The following is a 25224-nucleotide window of genomic DNA, read 5'->3' as shown; positions in this document are numbered from 1 at the left end:
GAGGGGGACAAGCAGCGCTCCTCTCCGCCTACTTCTGTTGCTTTGCTCACTCATGAGCCCGGTGCAGGGCCGCAGCACGCTGCTTCAGGGCCTCACCCCCCACCCCCGCCATCATATACATGTGCTGGGGCTCAAATAGGTGTCACAGAAGTCTTAACAAAGTCTGAATAAATCTGCATGTCCAAACAAGTTATTTGTGTCTTTATTTGTCAGTAGGGACTAATGCTAATGACACTCACTCATGCATGCAGGCCTGGGAGGGTTGCTTAACATGTATTCTGATTAAATGACTTATTAGTCAGTAACCTAATCCAAGTATTAAAACATTAAAGTAGCATAACTTGATAACTGTCCGTTACTTTTGGATTACCTCAATACCAAATATACAAATAAAGACAATAAAAACACCATTATTTTGTATGTAGGCTAAAGCAGAAAAGGAGAACAACATCACAGTACAGTGCAAGTTAAAACACTGTCATCACCCAAGGACTTGAATCATTTAACAAATTAGTCATTAGCAGAAGCACCCATTTAAATTAAATTAAATCAACCCTGTTTGTCCTGTATTTTGTTTGCTGGAGCAGAAATGTTAAGAGGATCGCTCATATCCTACAAACCGTCTTTTCGCCATTTCTCCATATTTTAAAATGTATTTTAAAAATGTAATCCAGCTAATAATCCCCATCTTTCTTAAAATGTATTGGTAATCTGGTTACGTAACTGTAACGGAATACAGTTTCCTTTTTTTGTATCCTACATAACGCTGTTCAATGTATTCTATTGCTCCTCGAGCCTGGTTGCATGTTACATGGCGGGCTGTGGGACCACAGAAAGCACTCTGAGTCCCTGAGACATGTATGAGTCAATAACATTTTGAGCTTGTAATGCCATGTTGGTCTGTAAACAAGTAATTGTAAATCATCCGTTGTATACATGTGAACAAGCTCAGCATGAAGAATTCAAATCTGTGGATGTGTAAATACATTTGTGAGTTCACACAAAGATTATGTAAAAAAAGAAACACTTTCTATGTATATGATTCCAAAAGGTTGTTTGTCCCTTATAGAAAAATTCACATGAACAAATATAGACTGAAGAACATGTGCTGATCGTCTTAACGTTCAGAACTGTAAACAGCCACGGTCAGGCGATCGGCAGACGAACAGATCAGAGTCTTTGAGTGGCGGATGAGGGAAAGCTCAGGTGAGGGAATGAGGTGAAGGCAGGGCAGATGGGAGCATCTGGCAGCATCTGGAATGAAGAGACAAATGTCTGAGGGCATCTGGTGGACAGGGAAAGGATAACGCTGAAGGGGCCTGGGAAAGTGGAAATGGTTTAAAAGAGGGCCGGAGAGACAGATTACACACAATTGAGATGGACAATGTGACACGCAGTGCTATAGTGCTCAATAAAAAGGAAGCATAACTGTAATATCAAAACAACCTATAATACGAAACATCAGCAGTCTCAAAGCACTATGCAAATAGAGGGATGAACTGTGTCCATGTAGGTTCACCCTGCACTACATCCCTGCTTATTTCCATATTTCCTGTTTCAAAATGAGAGTGATTTTTCCAGGGAATGAAAAAATGTAATGTTGAATATGAGTGGGCCCTGCAGGATATACACAGAGCTCAGAACTCAACAGTTGCCTACTGTGGAAACATATTACACATCTGGATGTGGTTTTATTCCAAAACATCACATCCTAACATTTAATGCTCCAAGTCTGCTTCTGCATACTGAGAAAAATATGATGCAATGATAATGATGTAACAGAGAAAGTGAAAGGACAAAGTTTTAATACCTATCAGCATTGCACCTACTTTCTTAACATGTACAACATATTGACCTTCTACTGATACATTTCACGTATAATATTAGAGATTATACCAGCATGTGTGTATGTTCTATTGCATATGAAAAATGCGTAGTCCTCCTGAAAGATCCAACTGTTTCTGTTAAAGCTACATTATTTCATATTGTTCAAACATGCAACCTACATAACTCTATCAAGTCAAAATCCATTAAGACATGAAATATGTTATGTTGGCTTACAGAAAGATGTACATACATGGTAATATGAGGAGCAGGCTTCCTCCCACTACCTGTACCTCTTGTGATGTTATGATATCTGTCTGCCTCCACCCCACTTCAAATTGAGGTGAATGGGATTTTGAATGTGTGGTACTCACAGCATTGAAGATTTACATTTATAAAATATAACACTTTCTAGAAAAAAACTTTTTATGTTATGTTATGTCTGGGGATTATTTGTGGTGTAACAAGGGGACACTGTTTCAGGAAACACATGTTGCTTTGATAACCACAAACTTAATTCCCTTGTATTGGGGTGGAGGTTGAAATATCAGAGCCAGATATCTCAAAATGTGGACAAATAAAACCAGAACTATCTGCACGGAGAGATAACGCTAGAGGGAAGAGAGAAAATATGTTTTTTGTAATTTAGATGAACTGCCTCTTTACAATTGTAATAATATGACAGTGCATGTCGTGAAGACGTTTACTGTAAGGTTAATTAAGGTTACACTTCTCATCCCTCATGGCCAGCAGCTGTTCCCTATCAGCAATCAATTAGCACAGCTGGGAGGATCCTTTTAAAGGAGTGCTCAGATGTTACAAAAGACAGCAGTGAATCTGGAGTTAACAACATGGCTGTGCTTTGTAGGATGTCTTTGAGGTAAGTTAGTGAATGTGTTTCAACTTTTGTGTTTGAATTGGTTTAACTAAATACTAATTGTGTTTGCAGGGTATCATGGATGTTATGCCTGTTGATCAGCAGTACAACTTGTCTTCCTGCACCAAAAGGTAATGTTAGCACTCCAAAGAAGACCTCGTGTCGAGTATAATGTCAAGATGTGTACTTTTAAAACTGAATTGACACCTGTTCCATCACATCAGGCTATGGCTCAGGCAGTCCTAATCTTGCTCCCATTGGCATTGTGGGCTGGCTCTCCACTTCTGACTCTAGTGACCCAAATGCTGGCAGGCTGGACAGGAGTGGCCTTCTTTCCAGAGTGTATTACCCTATCTCTGGGAGTGTCCCGCAGATACCCGCTGCTCAGAGTTCTAACGAGAAGCTGAGCTCTATGGGTAACGTTTGGGATAATGGAATTGGCAGTAGCTTCTTTGATCCCCGACCTGCAAGTTCCTTTAGCAGTAGGTATGTGTCCAATGCTGGCGTTCCCGGCGGAGAGTACAATGCAGGTGCCTATGACATCCCAGCAACCTATGGGAATGGTGCTTCTGGGTATGACAACAGTCGCTATAGTAACGTTGGTTTAGGCACTGCATTCTACTCCTCCGGGTCCACAGATGGTGACGGTAGATACACTCAGTCTTCTAGTGATGTTGAGGAAAGACCTGAGCCTGTCTTCAGCGACGTGTCAAACTTGGAGCCAGTCTACTCTTACAGATCCCGCTCAAGCTACCGGAAGGGAAGAAACATGTTCGTACAAAGCCACTACACCCCCGGAGAGTGGAACACTTATGCCAGTGTTGGAGAGCAGCCCTAAACAACCTCTCAAAGGTGGCCTCCGAGCATTGTGAAGGGTAATTAAACTTCTACATTCTGCTTGAGATTTTATGTTTCAGTTAACCAATTTTTATTAAAATGTTCTTTTCCCCCCCCAGATCCCGTGCATCTTGATTTAGTCTGGCTTGACTACTTGAGAAAAATAAAGTTGTGCTTCAGATCTGATTTTTAGCTTTGTCTTTTGTCACATGTTTCCTGAGGTGTAGGCTTCTACAGTACTGTGGCTGACTAGTAGCTAATGGTCTGCTCAAATGGGCATTTGTGGACGCTTAAAGGATGTGTTCATAATTTCGTGTTTGTTTTTTTTAAATCGGGTACCCACATTGTGGAGTTGACATTGAACAACTTTGGATTCCATAACTTTTTGTTATCCTTGAGTGGGTCAGCAGAAACTCCTCTTTACAATGTAGACTTGCGTTAAAATTGTCTTGTGGGCACATGTATCCGTCTTAAGGATCTGTAAAAGCATAAAGGTGTGCTGGAAATGTGACCAGGTTCTTAAGAATCTCATAACCAGGCTTTACCTGCCTTCAAGCAAAAAATGTAACTTTGGGATAAGTGAGCCTGAAAAAGGCTCCATTCGCTTACTGTATTATACTTCAAGCACTACTTACAATCTTTCCAGGTCTGTCTGGTTCAGTGAAGTTGACTCCAGTCTTTAAAAATCTTTTCAACTCTATTACCCTGTAGTGAGTGACAAAAGAATCCTTTAGCACTAATTGCTTATCAAACCAGTCTACGGTCACTGCACAATTGTTGCTTAGTTGGTAGGAAACTGGTATCGGTTACACTTACTGTCTTCCTACTGTCGAAATGGATAAATGAAGCCATTTGTGTTTGTCCATTTTCTTAAATGAAATTCAGACTCAAACAAAATACTGCTGTAGTTCCAGTGAAAAGTCAGTTCCCAGAGTCTGGCAGTTGGAAGGGAGGTAAACGAGCCCATTTCCCAAATGTTTAACTATTGCGCTAACTTTAAATGGCAGATGTTTATTTCTTCTAGTAAATTTTATTTATATAGCCCAAAAGACAAATTTGCCTCAAGGGTTTTATAACAGAGCAGATGACACCCTCTGTCCTTTAGACCCTTTTGAATCTGGAAGAAACCTTAAGCTTTGGATAATGGGTATGAACAGACCTGCAATAGATGTGTTCAAATCAGACACATGGAGATAGTGCAACTTGAAAAATAAGGTTAACAAATATTGGGATATTGAGCAACTTCCTGATGCTGTCAATTGGATAGACCTGGGAAAAGGACGGATACACAAACACTATGCAGAACACTAGCACAGGAAGAGACGAGGACACCATTAATAAGGAGACGAGAGGCTCCTGGAGGACAAACATCCACATTGAAAAAGTGATTTGAATAAAGTTTTTTTTTTTTTTTTAAATATTTAGCATCAACATGTTTACTGCTTATACAACAGGAGGCAGGTTGAATCAATAGCTTGACTGTTTGTGGCCAGTAAACGGTTGACTCCCCCACATTGGGATAACACATTTTTTCCACAGATGCTCTCCATCTCTTATATAAGAGTGTTTGAAAGTGAAGTTGAAGGCTTTACTGAGTTTCAGGTGGGGGAGGCAATGAGACTGTCAAGCTGTTCCATTCCCTAAACATCTTTCAAGACTTTGAGGAGTTGTCTATGTCTCAGTTTTGCGTATTCAGATTTCTTTTAACCTTCAGTTTATTGTTTTAATTAGGGAATTATTTGGATCAGAAAACATTGTATAGCAGGAGACAGAAAAATTAGGAAGCTTGCATTATGTGGGACCAATGATGTATTGGATAATTAGTAGATGAGCTTCATACTGCATTGCTTTTTGCCAAGATTCTCTGACTGCTAGGGAACCCTATATGGTTTAGGGCTACGATTGTCACATATCTCCCCCTTCTGGTCGTGTTGTGTGCTTTATTACATGTTTTCTAGTTGAATGGGAATACAGACAAAGGCCAGACAAATTAACATCAACACACAATGTAAGTTAACGTAGACACTTGAGTAATCACTGCTACAGTCGACTCAGCCTATGTTCCAACCTATGGTTTAAACTGCAGGAGAGTTGGAGAAAATAGAGGGAACAGGGGATGGGAGTCTGGAACTAGCGTCATACAACATATTGCCTACCATACAACAAACACCACTTCAGCGACAAACTGCTAAACAGCCATTACAGAAAGCCCAAAGGTGCATAGCTAAATGCCATGAAAAATTGTTTGTGATATATCATTTCATGTAAAACATTTTAATGGATGACTATACTGAACAAATGCCAAATTAAATCAGACATTATATACTGTGTATATATATATATATATATATATATATATATATATATCTATCTATGTATATGTATATATGTATATGTATATAGTATATATAATTTATGTATATGTAGTATGTATATATATATTAGTTATATGTATATATGTATATATAATATATGTATATGTATATATGTATATATATATATATGTATATGTATATAGTATATATATATATATATTATATTATATATATAGTATATATATTAATATAGTATAATATATATATGTATATATATATTATATTATAGTATTATTATATATATATCTAGATTTATTATGTATATGATCTAGTATATATGTATATGTATATATATATATATATATCTATATAGTATATATATATGTATATATATATCTATATATATATATGTATATGATATATGCTGATATATATATATATTGTTATATGTGTATTACTATCATACTATATTATATGCTAACTATGTTATATTAAATATACTAATATATAATTTTAATATGATCTATGATAATGATTATATTAGCATATATGGATATATGATATATGATATTATATATATACTATATAATATATATATATATTAAATATAATATTATAATATATTATATATAATGATTATATAGTGTATATGTATATATTATATATATATATAAGATGTATATATGTATATGTATATATATATATATATATATATATGTTATATGTATATATATATATGTATATACAATATAGAGTATATGATATATGTGTATAGTATATATATATATGTATATATTTATATATTAATTATTGTATATGTATAATCATATATATATATATATATTATGCTTAAAATGTAGTATATATATGTATATATCTATATATATATATATATAGATAGTATATATTATGTATATAAGTATATTATAGTGTATGATATATATATGGATATGTTATAGGTATATAGAGGAGTAGGATACTGGAGATAGGGATATAGTATTATATAGAGTAGAGATATAGAGGGAGTAGAGAAGAGATAGAGGATGGAGAGAGAGATTAGAGAGAGAGAGAGGGAGAGAGAGGGAGGAGGCGGAGATGAGATAGAGAGGAGAGTAGAGATAGAGAGCGAGGGGAGAGGATAGATCGGGGGATGGAGTAGAGAGAGGGAGAACGGGGGCGAGACGAGAGGGGAGGAGTTATGAAGAAGAGAGAGGGATGATTAGAGAATTGATCTAGGAGATGAGGGGTCATATATAAATATAGATATGAGAGATGTATATGTGACATGGATATAGAGGGGGAATGAAGTATAGGATAAATATGAGATGAGTGATATTAGAAGTAGATATGAGAGAAGAATGATAGAGAAGTATGATATATAATGATGGAGGATGATTTTTTTAAGGAGATGGATGATAGATGTAAAGGATATAGAAGATGTAGATATGGAAAATGATATGCTTGTAAGAATATGATGATGATAGACAGATAGATGATATATATATATAGATATGGAGTATTATCAGCATTATATATATGACTATAAAATATATGTATAAATACTATGTAATTATTAGGTATATATATAGATATATAGATATATATTATATATATATATATATATATTACTATAAAATATCATCTATATAGCTATCATATATGTTATATATATATATATAGTCAAATAGTATGATAATATATATATTGTATGTAAAATAGTAGTATGTATATACTATATATAGATGTATTGTATATTACATATATGTAGGAAAATTATATCTATATATCATATGTATATAGATATTATATATGATATGTTATTTATATATATATTAGATAACTGATGATATAGATATGATAGAGATAGATATAGTATATATATAGATAGTAGGTTATATAATAGATGATCTATAATCTAGAGAGAGAAGAGTATATAAGATGGAGGAGAGAGATGAGATATATATAGATATGTATAAGATAGAATGTATAGGATAGAGATGACGAAGGGGAGTATAGATAGAGATAGAGTGAATAGAGCCGTAGGTATTAATAGAGGAGATAATTAGATGAGGAATATGATAGGGGTTATTGAAATTAAGAGATAGACAATATAAGAGATTAATAGATTATATAGATATAGAACATTAGATTAGTAATTATAAGAGAGTATACTATGATGTAGTTCTATAAAGACGATTAATGATGAAAATATAGGAAGTTTAACAATGATTCAATGGATAGATAGAGCTAATAGATGGTATTACAATGGATATAGAGAGTAGAAGATGTATATATGATTGAATATATATATAGTATATGATATGATAGAATAATGCTATATGATATGTTATATATATATATATACAAAATATATATCATAAGTGATTATATATGATTATCATATATATATGAATATAGTGTAGTATAGATTATAGATATGTAGTAGTATTACTATAATTATTATATATATATATTCTGTCATATATTATATGTAGTCATATATTTATCTATTATTTGCTGTGTGTGTTCATGTTATTATGTTATTATATTATTATATTATATACATAAGTAGAACATCGCAAGACAACCCGCACATAAAAACATTGCATTTCCTCCAATGATTTTTCTTAATAGCTTTGCCTTTGGTCTCTCCGGGATTCCGTAGTATTGTTTTTTTTTTTACCCGGAAAAACTTTTTGGTCCATGTAACGGGAACGTCAGTAGATACCATAAAGATGGCGGAAGTCGGAGGAGGAGGTGGACGTTTTGGTCCAGAGAGTTGTCAAAGACATCACTAACGCCTTCAAGAGAAACCCCAACATGTAAGTGTAGTTAACTGTGAACATGGCAGACAGACTGGAGCGCTCAGTCTCATCCAGTGGAGCCTAAAACAAACAACAGCTTGAGCCAGCCTTTCAGCTGTGTGGGCTCGGACTATTACCTGGAATCTCAGCGGTCTAGGGAAAGTGACAGTTTAGCCAGCTAGCTTAGCTGTTTGCTTGTTCTCATATAGCTATATGAAAAGATTTGTAGAAATATAGAATATCTCCGTGTTAAATAACAAAGCAAGTGATGTATTATTTGGTCCAACTAGTTGGCTCGCCTTTTGACGTGATAAGGCGGTTGTCAAGACTGTGCCCCTTCTGCATGGGCCAGTAACGTTAGCTCATCCACAGTGCGATTAATTAATTTAGTATGATAATTAAAAAGTGTCTTTTTTTGAAATGTCCCCATGCTTCGGTGTTATGGGCTGCTTTAGTAGAGGCACATCGGCGTCAGGCTGTCAGGGTTAGCAAATGCTTTCATGAGCTAACGTTACTTATTAGCTTCTCATCTATTTATTATGCAAATAACAAATGAAGCAGTAATTTAAGATGGTTTCAATAGGCTCTCATCATAAATATTATGAAATGCACATAATTATTAGACTTATAATTAGTGTACCGTGAATTCAAAGAAGAATGTAGTCTGTCAATGCTTACATATGACGAAGGAGTGGAAGTGCAGCAGTGTCAACTGTCCCTGCACTATGCTGCCTTCAGATTCCCTTTATTGACTCAAGTCATTGATATGACTTTCAGTAGGACTCTTAGTTGTTTATGATAACACTATGACCTTTGTATTCTGTTATTTAAAAGGTAGTAGTGAATGTACAGTAGTATATAAAATATCCAAGTATAGTCTTTTCCATATAATCATATTGTCTAGCATTGACAAAGTTCTCAAAAATTGCTCTGGCTAACTATTCCTAAATGAGTGAAAACATGTTAATTCTTACTAAAATCTCTCTCCTTCATCTTTTCAAAACTACTCTGGTTAAGTTATAATATTCACTAAATTGAGTACTATCTCTTCACGATGCATTGCTTAAATTATATATATATATATAGATATATATATAGAGCGATAGATCGATAAGATAGAGAGTAGATAGATGATAGTATAGAGATAATAATATGTGTCGGTAGTAATGGGTATGTGGGGGAGGGGATGAGGGCAGAGAGATATAGAGAGATATGAGAGAGATAGAGTAGAGATAGAGAGAGTATATAAGAAGAGGGAGAGAGCGGAGGGAGGGGGGGGTAGAGAGGAGAGAGAGAGGAGGGAGATGAGAGAGAGAGAGGGAGAGAGAGAGAGGGAGAGGGAGAGATGGAGAGAGGAGAGAGAGAGAGAGAGAGAGAGAGAGATAGAGAGAGAGAGAGAGAGAGTAGAGAGAGAGAGCAGAGAGAGAGAGAGAGAGGGAGAGAGAAGAGAGATAGAGAGAGAGGAGAAGAGAGAGAGGATAGAGGAGAGAGATGAGAGAGAGGTAGGGGGGGGGAGAAGAGAGAGAGAGAGGGAGGGAGGAGAGAGAGGGAGAGAAATGAGGGGAGAGAGAGAGGAGAGGAGAGAGAGAGAGAGAGGAGGAGGTAGAGAGAGGAGATAGAGAGAGAGAGAGAGAGAGAGGAGAGGAGAGAGGGAGAGAGGGAGGACGGGCTGAGAGAGAGAGAGGGAGGAGGGGATGGAGAGAGGGACGCGAGAGATGGAGGAGAGAGAGAAGAGAGAGGAGGAGAGAGATGAGAGTAGATGAATAGAGATAGAAATAGAGAGAGTATGGAGAGAGGTGGAGAGATAGAGATAGAGGTAGAGAGAGATATGAGAGAGAGTAGATGTATGAGATAGCGAGAGAGAGAGATCGAGAGAGGAGAGAGTGAGAGATAGAGAGGGAGAGAGAGGGCGAAGAGGAGAGAGGGTAGAGAGAGGGAGGCGAGAGGATGAGGGAGAGAGAGAGCGGACGAGAGAGGAGAGAGAGAGAGAGATGGAAGAGAGAGAGAGGGAGAGAGAGAGAGGGAGAGAGAGAGAGAGAGAGAGAGGGAGAGAGAGAGAGAGAGAGAGCGAGAGGGGAGGAGAGATGAGAGAGAGGTAGAGAGAGAGAGGGGCGAGAGAGATGAGAGAGGGAGGGAGAGAGAGAGAGAGGGAGGAGAGAGAGATGAGAGAGTAAGAGAGAGAAGGAGAGAGAGGAGAGAGAGGAGAGAGAAGATGGGAGAGAGAGGGAAGATAGAGCGAGAGGAGAGAGAGAGGAGAGGGAGAGAGGATAGGGAGAGAGAGAGAGAGAGAGAGAGAGAATAGATCGAGAGAGGAGAGAGGGGAGAGAGTAGAATAGAGATAGACAGAGAGAGAGATGAGAGAGATAGGAGGGAGAGATATATATGTGTAACCTATATTATATAATATGTTGTATGTATAATATATATAGTATATATTATATATATACTATAATATATATATATATATATATATGTGGGGGGGTATATATATGTGTGTGTATATATACTGAGAGAGTAGAGATTAGATATGATAGATATATAGATGAGGGGTATATATCGATGTATATGTGTGTATATATAGGAGAGAGAGAGATATACACACAGAGATCAATAGATATATACACACATGATAGAGAAGAGATACCCACACAGATATAGAGATAGAATATATAGGATGATTATATATATTATATATGTGTGTATATATATATATATATAGTTCGATATATATATATATATATATATAATGATTAGATATTATAATATATATATATGTATATATGTATATATATTGTATATATATACAACATATGTATGTATGTAGCTGTGTATATATATATGTGTATATAGATATATAATGTGTTAGTATATGTATATATATGTGTGTATAATCATACACACAAACATATATATATATATATATAATATATATTAATAATATAAGATAATATATATCTATATTATATATATAGGTGTATATGAATGATAGGTATGTATATATATATACTATATATATATATGTATATATATCACATATATATATATATCTGATATGGTATGTACATATATCTAGATATATATATATATAGTGTATATATATATATATATGTGTACTATATATATAATGTGTGTATAGAGTGTGTAATCTATATACACACACACATATATATATAGATATAAATATTATAGATCTATATAATCTATATATATATCTATAGTATATATATTATATTATATAATGTATATGTGTATATGTATGTAGATCTAGATTATATGTGTGTATATATATATGTATATGTATATGTATATAATACATATAATATATATATGTATTATATATATAGACAAATATAGATCTATATATTGTATTGTATGGAGAGAGATCGATTATATAGCTGATGTGGTGAGAGAGAGAAGAGATGTGGTGTAGAGAGAGAGAGGGTGTAGTAGAGTGAGAGAGGTGGGGGAGATAGATACACACACACACATATATATATAGAGAGAAGAGGAGATATTAGATCAGAGAGAGAGATAGAGAAGAGAGAGACCAACACAGGAGACAGATACAGAGAGAGAGAGAGAGGGGGAAGAGAGAGGGAGATGAGAGGGAGATAGGACAGAGATAGAGAGAGAGGGAGAGAGAGAGAAAAAGAGAGAGAGAGAGAGGGAGGGAGGGAGAGAGAGAGAGGAGAGAGAAAGAATGAAGGGGGAGAGAGGAGAGAGAGAGAGGAGAAGGGGGGGAAGAGAGAGGGGGGGAGAGAGGGAGAGAGGGGGGAGAGAGAGACACACACCACACGAGGAGAGAGAGAGAGCGAGAGATAGGAGAGTAGATGAGAGAGAGAGATAGAAGAGAGTAGAGAGAAGAGAGAGAGAGCGAGAGATAGAGAGTGATAGAGAGAAGCACACAAGGGAGAACAGACACATATATAAGATAGATATATATATTGGATACATGGATATATATATATGATATAGATATATATTATATATATATATATATAATTATTATACTATGTGTGTATGTCTACATGTGTGTGATTATATATATCTATATATATAGGGTTGTGTATTATGATATATTATATATATATCATATATATATATATATATATCTATATATATAATATATACTAGTATAATATATATAATATATTACAATATACACACTATGGGTAGATATCTTATTATATATATATATATTGTATAATATATTATATATATTAATATATATATATACCCACATATATATATATATATGTATGTGGATATAGATTCTATATATATATGTGGGGATATGGGTATAATATATCGATACTATATATATATGTGTGTATATTATATGTGTATATATATATATATATATATATATATATATATATGTATACATGTATATACATGTATACATGTATATATATACATGTATACATGTATGTGTGTATGTATATGTGTGTGTATATATATACATGTATACATGTATGTGTGTATGTATATGTGTGTATATATACATGTATACATGTATGTGTGTATGTATATGTGTGTGTATATATATATATATATATATGTATGTGTGTATGTATATGTGTGTGTATATATATATATATATATATATGTGTGTGTGTATAGGTATGTATATGTGTCTTACAATTATAATAAAGCAGCCAACACAGATGAACGTAATCCCTCACCTCTACTCACTACAAAACAATACAAATCAAGTGGTGCTTTTGTTCTGTGACATGCACATTCAAGTCTAATGCAGGAAATAAATGACAGGAGTAAGAATAATGTCATGTCTTCCCTGGAGTGTCATCTTATGTGTGGCAACCTTTCCTTATAATTTCTCTCTAATATTTTTAAGCACTGGCGCCATGTGCCACCCAGCTGTTAAATTGTATGCAGTTCAAGGAGTAGATTCTGGATGACATGCAGTTAATGTCACTCCTGTTCTGAACCCGACTGAACAATATTTTTGTAACTAAGACATTAGCTGAAAATAATATTTTCTACATGAATAGATTACTATACAATTATTGTAGCAACACAAAGCTGTCAACCCAGGGGAAACATTTTTGGTGGCTTTAATGCAAAGTTATGTAAAAACAGAGCAGAAAAGGAAATGCAGCCTCCTTTAGTGACAATTCAATAAATGAAGACAACAAAATAAAAATATATAATTATTTACTTAAGTCGAGAATTTCTCTTTTTTCTCTGTCTCTTAGTTTACACACTAAAATATACAGTATATCGCTGATACTCACTCGCATCACATTCAGTTGTCTCATACTCAAGAGAGGTCAAAGGCCTGTACTACGAGGCAGGATTTGCAGTTAACTCTGGGTTTTCAGTTCTGCTGCGGTGGTGCACTTTCTACCGGGGTAGATCTCCATGGTAACTCGTGCTGCTCTAGAGCAGGTTATGTTCAAGATAAGAGATCAACTTGTGTAAAAGCAGTGCTGACCAATCACAGCTCGGTGCGCAGACTGAGAGATGGTCTAAGTAGGAAAGTGTTCAGAGACCGGCAATGAAATTTTTTTAGCCTTATTCAGCGGCAAACCCGATGGTGTGAAACAGTTGGGAGCAGATAAAAAACATCAAAACATAATTCAAAGCTGTAGGTTTTGAAAAGCCTTATCTGAATATATGATAAGAGAGTAGGCTATATATCTAATATAATATAACTACACAGAGAAGTCAGTCCCTCTGATGAGAATATATATAATATAACACAGTAGGCTATAGTTTATATACATAGATTTATGTACATGTTGCCGTGCTACACGCGTCAGTCCCGCAGACTGTAGGCATTGCCTTGCGTTAGTTTCCTCCGGGTACTTTTATATTTACTTTTACGTGTTCACACATTCTGCTATTTTTTGCCAGCTGTCCTTCCTGCATTGGCAGGGGCAACTGTTTTTCTGTTAGCCTGAATTATATGTTTAACTTCTTCGAATTTGTCTAATTTTAAAGTTTTCTCTTCGTTAAAATATGCCGCTCTGCTGACAACAGACTGGTCCATGTTTGTGATTGGTTATATGCTGCAAACACCGCCACTTCTATGTGAAGTTTTGGCTAGATTGATTTACCGAGTTGATAACCAATCGCAGGACCGCTTAGTGGTATGATCGCTGAGGTATGTTGATGTTGCCTTGTAGAACAGGGCCCTTATGAAGGGCTACTAGTGAGTGAGTGACCGACCGACCAACCTACCTCTTCTGTTTACTTAATTTTTAAGTTCATATTACTTGATGAAATCTAAAAGAAAGAGATGAGCTGTGGAGACCAGGGCCAAAATCACTGACTCAGGACTTGAGACCTGTGGCTTCAGGCTCCTATACATCTGTGATTTTGAGCTGTGCTAGATGACAACTGTGAAGAGAAACGTGGGGAAATCTTCAGTTCTTAATCTCGCAGTGTTCCTAGACAGCCCATTTAGAGCTTTGGAGAACAATTACATCAAATGCAGCCTGTATTAAAATGCTGCCGAAGATGTGACTGCAAGTTGATATTTCTCTCCTTACATATACTTAATTATTGATTCATCACAAACTCTAAATCTGCTTTGACATGAATACTATACAGTGTGATGCAGATTAATTTGTGCCCAAGATAATGACACCCTTCTCACACAGTGTGACATCCTATGACATGAACCTGTAAGATCAGTTATGGCACAGTGGTAGAGCTTTCAAGGCTGACTGGTATTTTTCAACCTGGACCCTATTTTCCCATGTTTTTGTGTTGAACAAAACACGACTAAGTGACTAATGGGGACAACACATTAAGAAATTGGTACAGTATTGAGCGTGAACCTCGGACGGTGCACTAATGCCCAATGGATGTCAACTAAAAGTGCTCGTTGTTGCCACTGACGGGCTCAGATTATAAGTGTCTGACAAGAAGATTTGCAACGTCATGCCTGAATATTTTGCTGATTTCCACAATGAGGATGTGAAGTGAGATTTCAGAACGAGACTTCTCCTTCAGTGAGACTTTGTTAGACACAATAACAAATAGACTAGGGATCAAGTGAAAGGTAAAGATTTGATTCCCATCCTTGAGTTTACTGTGTACTTTCAGATTAAGTGGTGGGCCGTCAGAGCCAGCAAGGCCCTCTCTGCTGGCCTAAACATCATCAGAATATACATTTAATTTTTATATATTTTTTCCACAGCTATGTATTAAATTATGCAATACAAATATGTATTAAATTATTCCCCATAGTCTATTCTCTTCATTTCATAGCTTTCCTCTTGGTTGCGCTGCTTCCAGCCTCAGATCGAGATTTGGAGGTCTGGCCTTTATGTTAGAGCTTTTATCCAATCATATTTCAGCCATGATGTGTTGCCAGGGTCCAAGAAATCTGCCCTTAGGCCTTCAGAATCAACAGTGCAGGCGCCTGTAGCTTAAAGTGAACGGAGACAAAACTGTGGCGTTAACCAATCAGATTTCGAGTTGCCGGGGCCAGCTAGCAAGCGTACGATAACGTCAGCACGTGCACATCTTTTGATTGGATACGCACTATTGAGAGGCAGAGCTATGCAGAGCTAGTAAACTTGAACGAGCTAATTTGTGTAGATTTCTACAAGCTGTTTATTCAACCCACAATGGCTGAAGGAGGAGAAGAGATCGATTTGGTCGCAGATATAATTACAACGCCATTTTCAAGACGACCTTTTCAAGAAAAGATAGACATCGTGAGAAGAGAACGGCTAACCCCGACGCTAGCGAGCCTATCACAGCTGGGAAAAGGGTTTGTCCGCCACTTTCAAATCACTAACTACGAGCGGTACCCCCGGCTCACAGCCTCCGAGAGGCACTGCACATTGTACTGCTGGGAATGCCTGCTATTTACAACTAAATGTTTCGGAAATATTAATATAACTCTGTTGTACTTGACTATGTTAAGGTGATGCAACGCCCGGTTGTACTGCGTTTCTGTCTAAATGTATAGTTTCTAGAGCCATGGCGTCATAATGATGGTATTAAGAGGTGGAATAATTCAGGTAGGGCTGTGTAGGACATCAATGAAGGTCTAGGTGTGAAATGCACGGCCCGCCACTGTTCAGAATTGAATGCGTCAGATTGTCAGGATATTACTGAGCACAAACCACATGTTGTGTTGTTGCATATGAACATGGAATAATTGTTTGTACAAGTAAAAACCTTCCTCAGCCCTAATTCTGGATTGTCTGCTCCCTCAGTGATGAGATTGGTGTGATCCCGTGTCCAGAGGCCCGCTACAACCGCAGTCCCATTGTGTTGGTGGAGAACAAGCTGGGTGTTGAGAGCTGGTGTGTCAAATTTCTGCTACCATATGTTCACAACAAGCTGCTGCTCTACCGCCAGCGCAAACACTGGCTGGAGAGGGAAGGTAACTGAAAACACTCAACATCTACCACAACAAAAGCGTGTGTGCGAAGCGAGTGTTTGGTTGAGTGAGAGTGAGAGAGACTAACACTGGCTGACTGACTTAGGAACCAATAAGCAGAATCAAAATGTCTTATTTCCTTTCAGATTTTAACTGTTTGACAGGGCACCTCAAGCCCCCAGTACTTATGGTACATACGGTACCTGCAGTACTGTATCGGTTTTTGTGACATCCCTAGAGGCTGTGTCTTGTTGCCCCTATTGATGAAAATCCGAGAAGCTAACAGTTCACGTTTTTGTGTCCCTTAGCTTTAGCAGATATCACCTGCACTCTGTTGCTGCTAAACCCGGACTTCACCACTGCATGGAATGTGAGGTACAGATACAGTCACAGCAGGCATTTGCAGCAGGAATACATACATATTTGTTGTTGTGAAGGTCAGCTGTTTGTTGCTATACTGACCCTGTGGGAGAAGGCCACAGTCTGCTGTGTAGGTCTATTGTAATGCATGGCTGATTGTTGTTGCAGGAAGGAGCTACTGCAGTGCGGAGTTCTTAACCCAGAGAAGGACCTCTACCTGGGCAAGCTGGCCCTCACCAAATTCCCCAAGAGCCCGGAGACGTGGATACACCGGTACGACTTTGCTGTCATATTCACTTCCACATATTACAGTGACTACAATGTTGTGGTTGGTATAATTGGTAGCTGTTAAATATGTCACTGAGTCAAAATGCCCTGGTCACATGATTCATGAAGCTTCTTGTTCAAAGCAGGTTAGTCCTTTTCAAAGAAAGAATCCAAAATCTAGACTAGTCCGTTTTTTTGTTTTCAATTCCACGACATCTGAAGAAGATTTAACAAATGACCGTGGTGCTCGAGATGATGACGGATGTTTGAATGGATGTAATGAAATGACACAGAAGGGTCATGTCAGGATGGAGGAGAATGAAGACTGCATGATTTGCTGAGTGGTTGGAGGTATTCATTTCAGTTTCAGAATGTTGCCACAATGAAACAAAAAACAAATTTAGTTTTATTTTTCCTCTTAATTTCAACGCCCCCTCTCGGCTCCCTTTTTCAGTCGTACTCTGAGCTCATTTGCACACACACACTCTTTATCTTTCTGTTGAGACTAGTCGGGAAGTCGAGGATAAAACTTAAAAACTTTTTAACATTACAAGAAATAGAGACTTGTTCTAATGTTCATTCCGGCTGAATCCAGCACTTTCTCATCACTGTACACAAGTTGTAGCAGCAAACTCTGTGCCATCAAAGTATTATGTCCAGAGTGGGAACTATTTGGGGTCCAGGAAGTATGTAGGAAGTACCGTGGAACCTCCAGGTAAACACAGGTTAGCTTCCTGGGCCCCTGGATAAGTTTCCACTGTGGAAATATATCCATGTTTCCATAAAGACTTATGTTGTGGTATACTTTACCTGTGAAGTGGGGACTATTGTTGTTGTTTAGGGTTAAACATGTTAAATGTTTATCATTGGATAAATAATATGGGGGGAGATTAGATTAGACAGAACCAGAGTCTTTTTATTTTTTGTCTTCAGTTTTGTAACTGCCATCTGCTGTTATCAATACAAAATGACGTTCCCTTTTGACTGGTGCCATTAAGTGTTACGTCACACCTCCAGTGCAGAAGGAGAGCCACTGTGATTGTCTTGTAAACAGCGCTTTCGCAGTAACGGTACACCAGCTTAATGAAGTTGCCTCACCCAGCAGTTGTTGTCTCATGCAGACGCTGGGTGTTGCAGCAGATCCTGCGTCAGTTCTCTGCTGTGGGCCGCAGCAGGAAGCCTCAGCAGGGTGAAGCAGAGCAGGCTGATGCAGAGAGGAGCCATCAGCTCAGTGACAATCTGGCCCGGACGCTCCATCAAGAGATGAAGGTGTGCTCTGACGCTGCCTGCCGCTATCCAAGCAACTACAACGCATGGTCCCACCGCATCTGGGTGCTGCAGCACATGGCCAAGGGCAACGTCAAGGTACGATGAGGAAAAGATTTTTTTATTATTTTTTCTTTTTTAAGATTCAAGGAGTTTACGCTCATATTCCTTAAAATGCCACCTGTGCATTTTCATACACTGAAAAACGAGTGCCGAGGCTGTGTTGGGATGGACAGTTTGAATTCTAAAGTGTTAAAAGGATGTATCAAGGGCTGTCCTCACCAGATGCCTTATTCTCACTCTGCTGCAGCAGCTGCAACACTCTTCATCCCTCTAGAGCACCAAGAGCCTCTCTTCTTCAGCACCAATCAATTAAACAGCGTTGAGATCTTAAATGCTTTAACTTTTGTGCACTTAAGTTCCGTAGTCGCTAATTTGTTTTCCACTGGAAATGCAAAATAAATACAGGGGTGTAGTGCATCCTCTAGCACAGGGGTCGGGAACCTTTTTGGCTGGGAGAGCCATAAAAGCCAAATATTTTTTTTATGCATTTCCTTGAGAGCCATATAAATTTGAATGCAACTTTATGCGTGCATTTTTAAATATAACACGTCTCCGAGTACTAATAGAGGTATCAGTGTTTCAGTGAACAGGTGCTCTTTTATTAAATAAACTAAACGCTTACGTTATTTATCTCATATATGAGCACGTTTCAGTGTTTACTGCACGGGTGTCAAACTCAAGGCAATTATATCCGGCCGCAAGTAAATATCATATGTCTGTCATAACTGGCCCACCGGTTTTGGTAATTAAATCAATGCATGGCACAACCACGGGGAAAGACATTTGAGGAAGAATCTAAATGTGTAAATGAAATGAAAGTTTTTGGAAAGCAAAGGGAAACGCACCACAGATCTCTGGGACGATGTGAGCGGGACTGTTTGTGCGACATAACGAAGCATCTCACTGTTAAACCTGCAGCTTCAGGGCCGTGTGATCACGGACATGTGTGATGCAGTGAGAGCGTTCTAAGCCGAGCTGCCTGTGGGAGACTCTGATACAGAAGGAAACTTTGGTCACTACGTGTTTCCAAACACTGACAAACATCTCCACCGCTGTGTTCCCGACAGCATTCTGCTGATCAACTGAGAGCATTTGCCGACTTTGCAGCTCAGAAATGAAAACTGAACTGCTCAGCAATCCGACTGCAGTTGACTAAAATATGTTCCATATCTTTTTGCACTTTATGTTTATCCTGTTCAATAAATGTGGACCGTGTTTGGCCCTCGACGTAGTCCCAGTTTTAATGTTGGCCCTCTGTGAATGAGTTTGACCCCCGGTCTACTGCTTGCTTTGCGCAGTTTCTCCTCTGCTTGGTTTCGCGACGGGCGGGGCTCCGCCCCCTACACCCCTACACACACACACCTATACACACATACACACACACACCTATACACACATACACACACACACCTATATCTATATATCTATATATCTATATATATATCTATATATATATCTATATCTATATATATATATATATACACACACACACACACACACAGACACACACACACACACACGTGTGTGCAGCCAGAGACAAAGCGGAGGAAAGGAGAGGGGAGAACTAAAAACAAATCGGCTGCTAAATGTTTTACTTTAAAATGTCACAGTATAATTATTTATTACTTGTTAATCATGTTAAAAAATGTCAGCTCAAAATTGTCTGCGAGCCATATCGCGTCATCGAAAGAGCCATAGGTTCCCGACCCCTGCTCTAGCAAGTGGGAACATTGCATGTGCTATTCACTTTGAATGCAGGTGTTTAATGGCTCCTCCATCACATAGACTCAATGATGGCCCTAAAACCTGTTTTGGGTTGATTATTAAGTTGACCAATTATTAAGTTCAGCTCTTCATACACTAAATATTTGAACTTTTATTTAAACTTAAAACAATGAACTAACATAATAAACAGAGTGTGCGTCTATATCTACTGAAGTTAGCATGCTAACAGCTAGCCCTGGCCCATCCAGCCTGTAATACCACTTGTTCCTCTAGAGGTGATAGTGAGTCAGTGTAGCTGCAGTCTTTCCTCAGTCCAAAATGACAGGATGAAGAAGTAGAGCTTTTTTTAATGTGGATCTCCAGTATTTTGTCATTGCTGTTCCTGAAAAGTCATCAGCTCTGCACACTTTCTGTGGGTGCTCTGGCAGAACTGAAGAGCGTTGAAGCAGATGGTAAGAATCATTTGACAATGCCACGGTCCTAAATAGAAGCCTCAACCTGGAAGGTTAAAGTTAACTTGATTTTAATTTTTAAACTTTTCCAAAGTCTGTGTTTTGTGTGGCGTATTCTCACATGATCAGCAAAGTCTAAACATTTACTTGATTTTACTGACATTATCTCCCGGATATGATGTCAAAGCTCTGCTTAACACTTGCTTGTATAAAGAAAATAACTATATATCTAATATTTATGTTTGTATAATATTCACCAAAGACGTCTTGCTCCAGTGGTATGGGTCTCCATGCAGTCGCAGTGTATTATGTGGGACATCTTGGTTAAGATCCCTTAATGGCTAAAGTGACAGTTTAGGTGTTAAGTGTTGGATATGTGTTATTAGTCTCCTGTTCTACTGAGGCCTGTGCTCACTGACATGATTCCTCCCAGGTTTTCCATGATGAGCTGTCCTCCATGCGCCTATGGGTGTCCATGCATGTGTCTGACCACAGTGGGTTCCACTACCGCCAGTTCCTGCTCAAGGAGCTGATCACTGAGCTCTCGCAGACTCCAGCTTCCACCACTACCCCCAGTTCACCCCAGCACCGCTGTAGCACAGTCCCCAGCAGCAGCCCCCTCCATCACAGTCACAGCCAGGCTAACGGGGAAGTGTCAGAAGCAGAGCCAGCGGCTGAGGAGGAGAGGCAGCTCGGCGTCACCACCGTCCTTCAACTCTTCCACCAGGAGATGGAGCTGTGCTCAGACCTGATCCAGTCCTTCCCCGGGCACGAGACACTCTGGAGTCACAGGTGAGGCTTCAGAGGTGAACATAACGCAACACTTTTGTCATTTTGCAGTGACTTATTATAGGACTACTGCTCAAAATAAATAGCAAAGAATCAGAAGCACAGCACTGCAGTTAAAGTCTAAAGAATGTCTATAATGTGACTTAATGTACGACCATGAAGCCTTACAAAAGGATCTCCTCCTGCCAAGAGAGTTCTGTGTGTTGCTGGTGTTGTACAGTGTTGTGGGTTTTCAGATTTGTAAGATCTCACTGTTTGCATCCTTCAGATCTGCCGAAAGCAGTTTTATGTAACTAAGTAGATTTACTCAAGAACTCTCTGTAAATACAATTTTGAGATGCTTGTTCTTCCATTTATACAACTTTCTACTGTTACTCCACTACATTGTCTGACGTCCATAGGCACTTGTTACTTAACATTTAACACATTTAAGATTTTATACAAGATGCTTTGTTGACTGCAAATCAAATTCAATTTGTTTAATTGATTCCTAAAAACTAGTGGGGAAAATGTACATCAGCTTGTTTCAAATATTTTATAAAAACAAGTTTATTTAAATAAAAACACAGAGACTTGGTTAGAGACAGAATTGTCTTTTATGAGATTGGGTTTTTTTACTGGGTTGAACAGCCCAACGGTTGGTTAGTATATAAAATCACCTACCAGCATCAGTACAATTCTACTTACACGTTAATGCATCAATTATAATCTAATACATGTAACAAGTTTAATTAAAATGGAATATATTTACATCACTGTATTGCAACTTTTCCATTTTAAGTAGAATATCTGAATACTTCTTCAGGTACCCTGAAGCCTCCTCGGTGTTCTGCCTAGAAGTTTCATCTTCCTGTCAAAAAATGCAACCTAGAGACAGTATGTTTTTCCCATTAGTATTTAAGACGCGTATTGCACAGTAAACACACCTATTCTAGAGAGGTGCTGGCTCGCAGCCGAACATGTCATCCCAAGACCGTAGAACCAGGGACATTAGCTCAATGCATGAAAAAGTGCACCACAGTATGTGGACAATGTGCCCGCATGCTATACTTTGGGCAATATGTGTAACTGTACAGTACGTGTCAGTAATAAGGTGTTGGATGTATGTTTCCACCCCTTCCAGGCGGCACGTCTTCTACTTGTGGCACCACTGGAGGAGGGAACAGCAGCAGCAGCAGCACTGCAGCAACGGAGAGAACAAGTCGGTCCCCCTGAACAGCAACGGTGACCCAGGCCTGCCGAAGGTCAGCGCTCAAAGCTGTGCAGGCAGGGGGGAGAGTGTGAATGGACAGAGGTATGCTACTGAAGCTATGGAAGTGGATGGGGCGTCCTTGCCGGACCCGAGAGACAGCAAGCGACTGAAGAGAGGCGTCCTGCTGCCCAGCCCCCCCGCCCTGCCCTCTGAGCACAGCTTTGTGAGCGGGATGCTGGACAGCTGCTGTAACCCCGAGCAGAGACGTTTTGCCCTGGCATACAAGAAGTGGTTAGACACTGTCATTGGTCAGCAGCCTTGAGAGAGAGAGAGAGAGAGAGAGAGAGAGTGAGAGAGAGAGAGTGAGAGAGAGAGTGAGAGAGTGAGAGAGAGAGTGAGAGAGAGTGAGAGAGAGAGTGAGAGTGAGTGAGAGAGAGTGAGAGTGAGTGAGAGTGAGAGTGAGAGTGAGAGTGAGAGTGAGAGTGAGAGTGAGAGTGAGAGAGAGAGAGAGAGAGAGAGAGAGAGAGAGAGAGAGAGAGAGAGAGAGAGAGAGAGAGAGAGAGAGAGAGAGAGAGAGAGAGAGAGAGCTAGCGCTCTTGAGGATCAGCTTACCTACCTATAGTGCTGACTAACTAATAGTGCTTCAGATGCAGCGCGGTGACTGTCCTATTCTCCTGACGGTGAGTAGAGAGGACGGGGTCTTTGAGTAAGGAAGTTTTGACGGCACCCAGCCTGTTCTTCCTCTGACACGGCTGGATTCTCTTGAGCTTCATCTGAGCCTGTACCCCTTCAGAATGGAAATCTGCACACATTGAGTCTATCGTCTGTCGGTAGATTCTCGTTTTATTTCAAGTGTTTCAATGCCTCAGGTCAAATTGCCAATGCTTTTTTCATCTTCACATCTCAATCATTTCTGTTCAAGAAAAGAAAGTAAATGAAGCTGCCGCAGGACGAGACCATGTCTCGAGTTGAGCGCAGAGCAGAACTTGCACTCAGTCTAAAAATTCCACTTGTTCGACATGATCGTATGGGATACCAAAATAGCTGGTATTGTATAAATAAATAATCATATGATTTAAATAAAGTAGAATATATAAATGACCCAATAAATTGTGACATAATTTAATAAATTATTTAAACTCAATTAGTTATGAATTGTTATTTCATCATTCAGTTTGATTGGAGTTCATTTTAAAATTTCCTCTTTTTGAAAGTCTGATTTCCCAAGTGAAAGGGCCATCGGGCCATAGTTATGTGAAGTAACTGCTAGGGATGAAATATAATTTCACAATGAGTTGAGTTTGAATAATTAACATTCTATTTATTGATACGTTATCTTTTTATTTATCTTTTTGGAGTTTAGAATAGAATGACAGTGGCTCTGATTTAATGTCTTTCTCATCAGCCTTTTATTTCCAGCTTCACATTCACCCCTTATTAGATGAATGTGTTGAAATTCACTCAGCCCTCACCTGTTGCAGTCGCAGGGTTTAAGCACAGCCAGACTCTTTGTTTTCTTTGAACTTCCTTAGATTTCCATTCTGAAGGCGGTAACATTTATTAACCATGTACTTTCTCTCTTTTTTCTGTTGGTCCTTGGTTGCTGCTCCTGGTCAGTTTTACTGCTGAATATTGTCAGTAACTCCTAACTACGTAGCTACGTGCTAAGTTACAGTAGCTTGCAACAGAAGCCAAAAAGCTAGCCGTTAGCTAAATAACAGGTTATGTTTCCTATGTGAAAAGTCATAGCTAACTTGCAAGTCTTACCTTCTGGCAACCTGAAGCACTTAATATATAAGCAGACAAATGTTAGCTTTTGCAGTTTAGCAGTACTGATGTTTGACTTTGAAGGATATATTGCGAGGGAAGCGGTCTCCCCGACATTCACTGGTGCTACATGCTGCTGTTACTACACCTACTTCATCCGTTACAGGTGTGTAGTGTGCAACAGGTGAAAACTGAACAGCACTTTGGACTATTTGATGATGATAATAGGCAATCATTGTTTTGTGGGGTATTATTGCTAACTATTTTTGAAATATTGTCTGTTATTTTGCACCAGGGTAGTTAACAGAGCCTAGCTGC

The 25224-nt window shown here is 38.3% G+C and overlaps 2 protein-coding genes across 2 annotated transcripts; both read left to right on the top strand.

Annotated features, from left to right (window-relative positions):
• Positions 1-2630: 2630 nt before the first annotated feature.
• On the top strand, positions 2631-3724 carry LOC115013743 (uncharacterized). The gene is made up of 4 exons (XM_029440221.1): positions 2631-2704; positions 2774-2832; positions 2926-3576; positions 3658-3724. The coding sequence occupies exons 1-3, from the start codon at positions 2676-2678 to the stop codon at positions 3537-3539; spliced, it is 702 nt and encodes a 233-aa protein (XP_029296081.1). The 5' UTR covers positions 2631-2675; the 3' UTR covers positions 3540-3576; positions 3658-3724.
• Positions 3725-8026: 4302 nt separating this feature from the next.
• ptar1 (protein prenyltransferase alpha subunit repeat containing 1) lies at positions 8027-23547 on the top strand. The gene is made up of 8 exons (XM_029440553.1): positions 8027-8031; positions 8589-8675; positions 16859-17028; positions 17334-17400; positions 17554-17658; positions 18774-19017; positions 21592-21950; positions 23071-23547. The coding sequence occupies exons 1-8, from the start codon at positions 8027-8029 to the stop codon at positions 23459-23461; spliced, it is 1428 nt and encodes a 475-aa protein (XP_029296413.1). The 3' UTR covers positions 23462-23547.
• Positions 23548-25224: the final 1677 nt, after the last annotated feature.

The sequence above is a fragment of the Cottoperca gobio genome, chromosome 9 (assembly GCF_900634415.1).
Source record: "Cottoperca gobio chromosome 9, fCotGob3.1, whole genome shotgun sequence".
In the NCBI taxonomy this organism is placed as follows: Eukaryota; Metazoa; Chordata; class Actinopteri; order Perciformes; family Bovichtidae; genus Cottoperca; species Cottoperca gobio.
Note: the sequence above shows the minus strand (reverse complement) of the source record. Positions and strands in the feature narration are given on the sequence as shown.

Bases quoted from the DNA above. Each gene is read 5' to 3' on its own strand.
- LOC115013743 (XM_029440221.1), top strand. From the start codon at position 2,676: ATGGCTGTGCTTTGTAGGATGTCTTTGAG. The intron at 2,705-2,773 runs GTAAGTTAGTGA...TTGTGTTTGCAG, and splicing joins CTTTGTAGGATGTCTTTGAG to GGTATCATGGATGTTATGCC. The intron at 2,833-2,925 runs GTAATGTTAGCA...CCATCACATCAG, and splicing joins TTGTCTTCCTGCACCAAAAG to GCTATGGCTCAGGCAGTCCT.
- ptar1 (XM_029440553.1), top strand. The intron at 17,401-17,553 runs GTACAGATACAG...TTGTTGTTGCAG, and splicing joins ACCACTGCATGGAATGTGAG to GAAGGAGCTACTGCAGTGCG. The intron at 17,659-18,773 runs GTACGACTTTGC...TGTCTCATGCAG, and splicing joins CCGGAGACGTGGATACACCG to ACGCTGGGTGTTGCAGCAGA.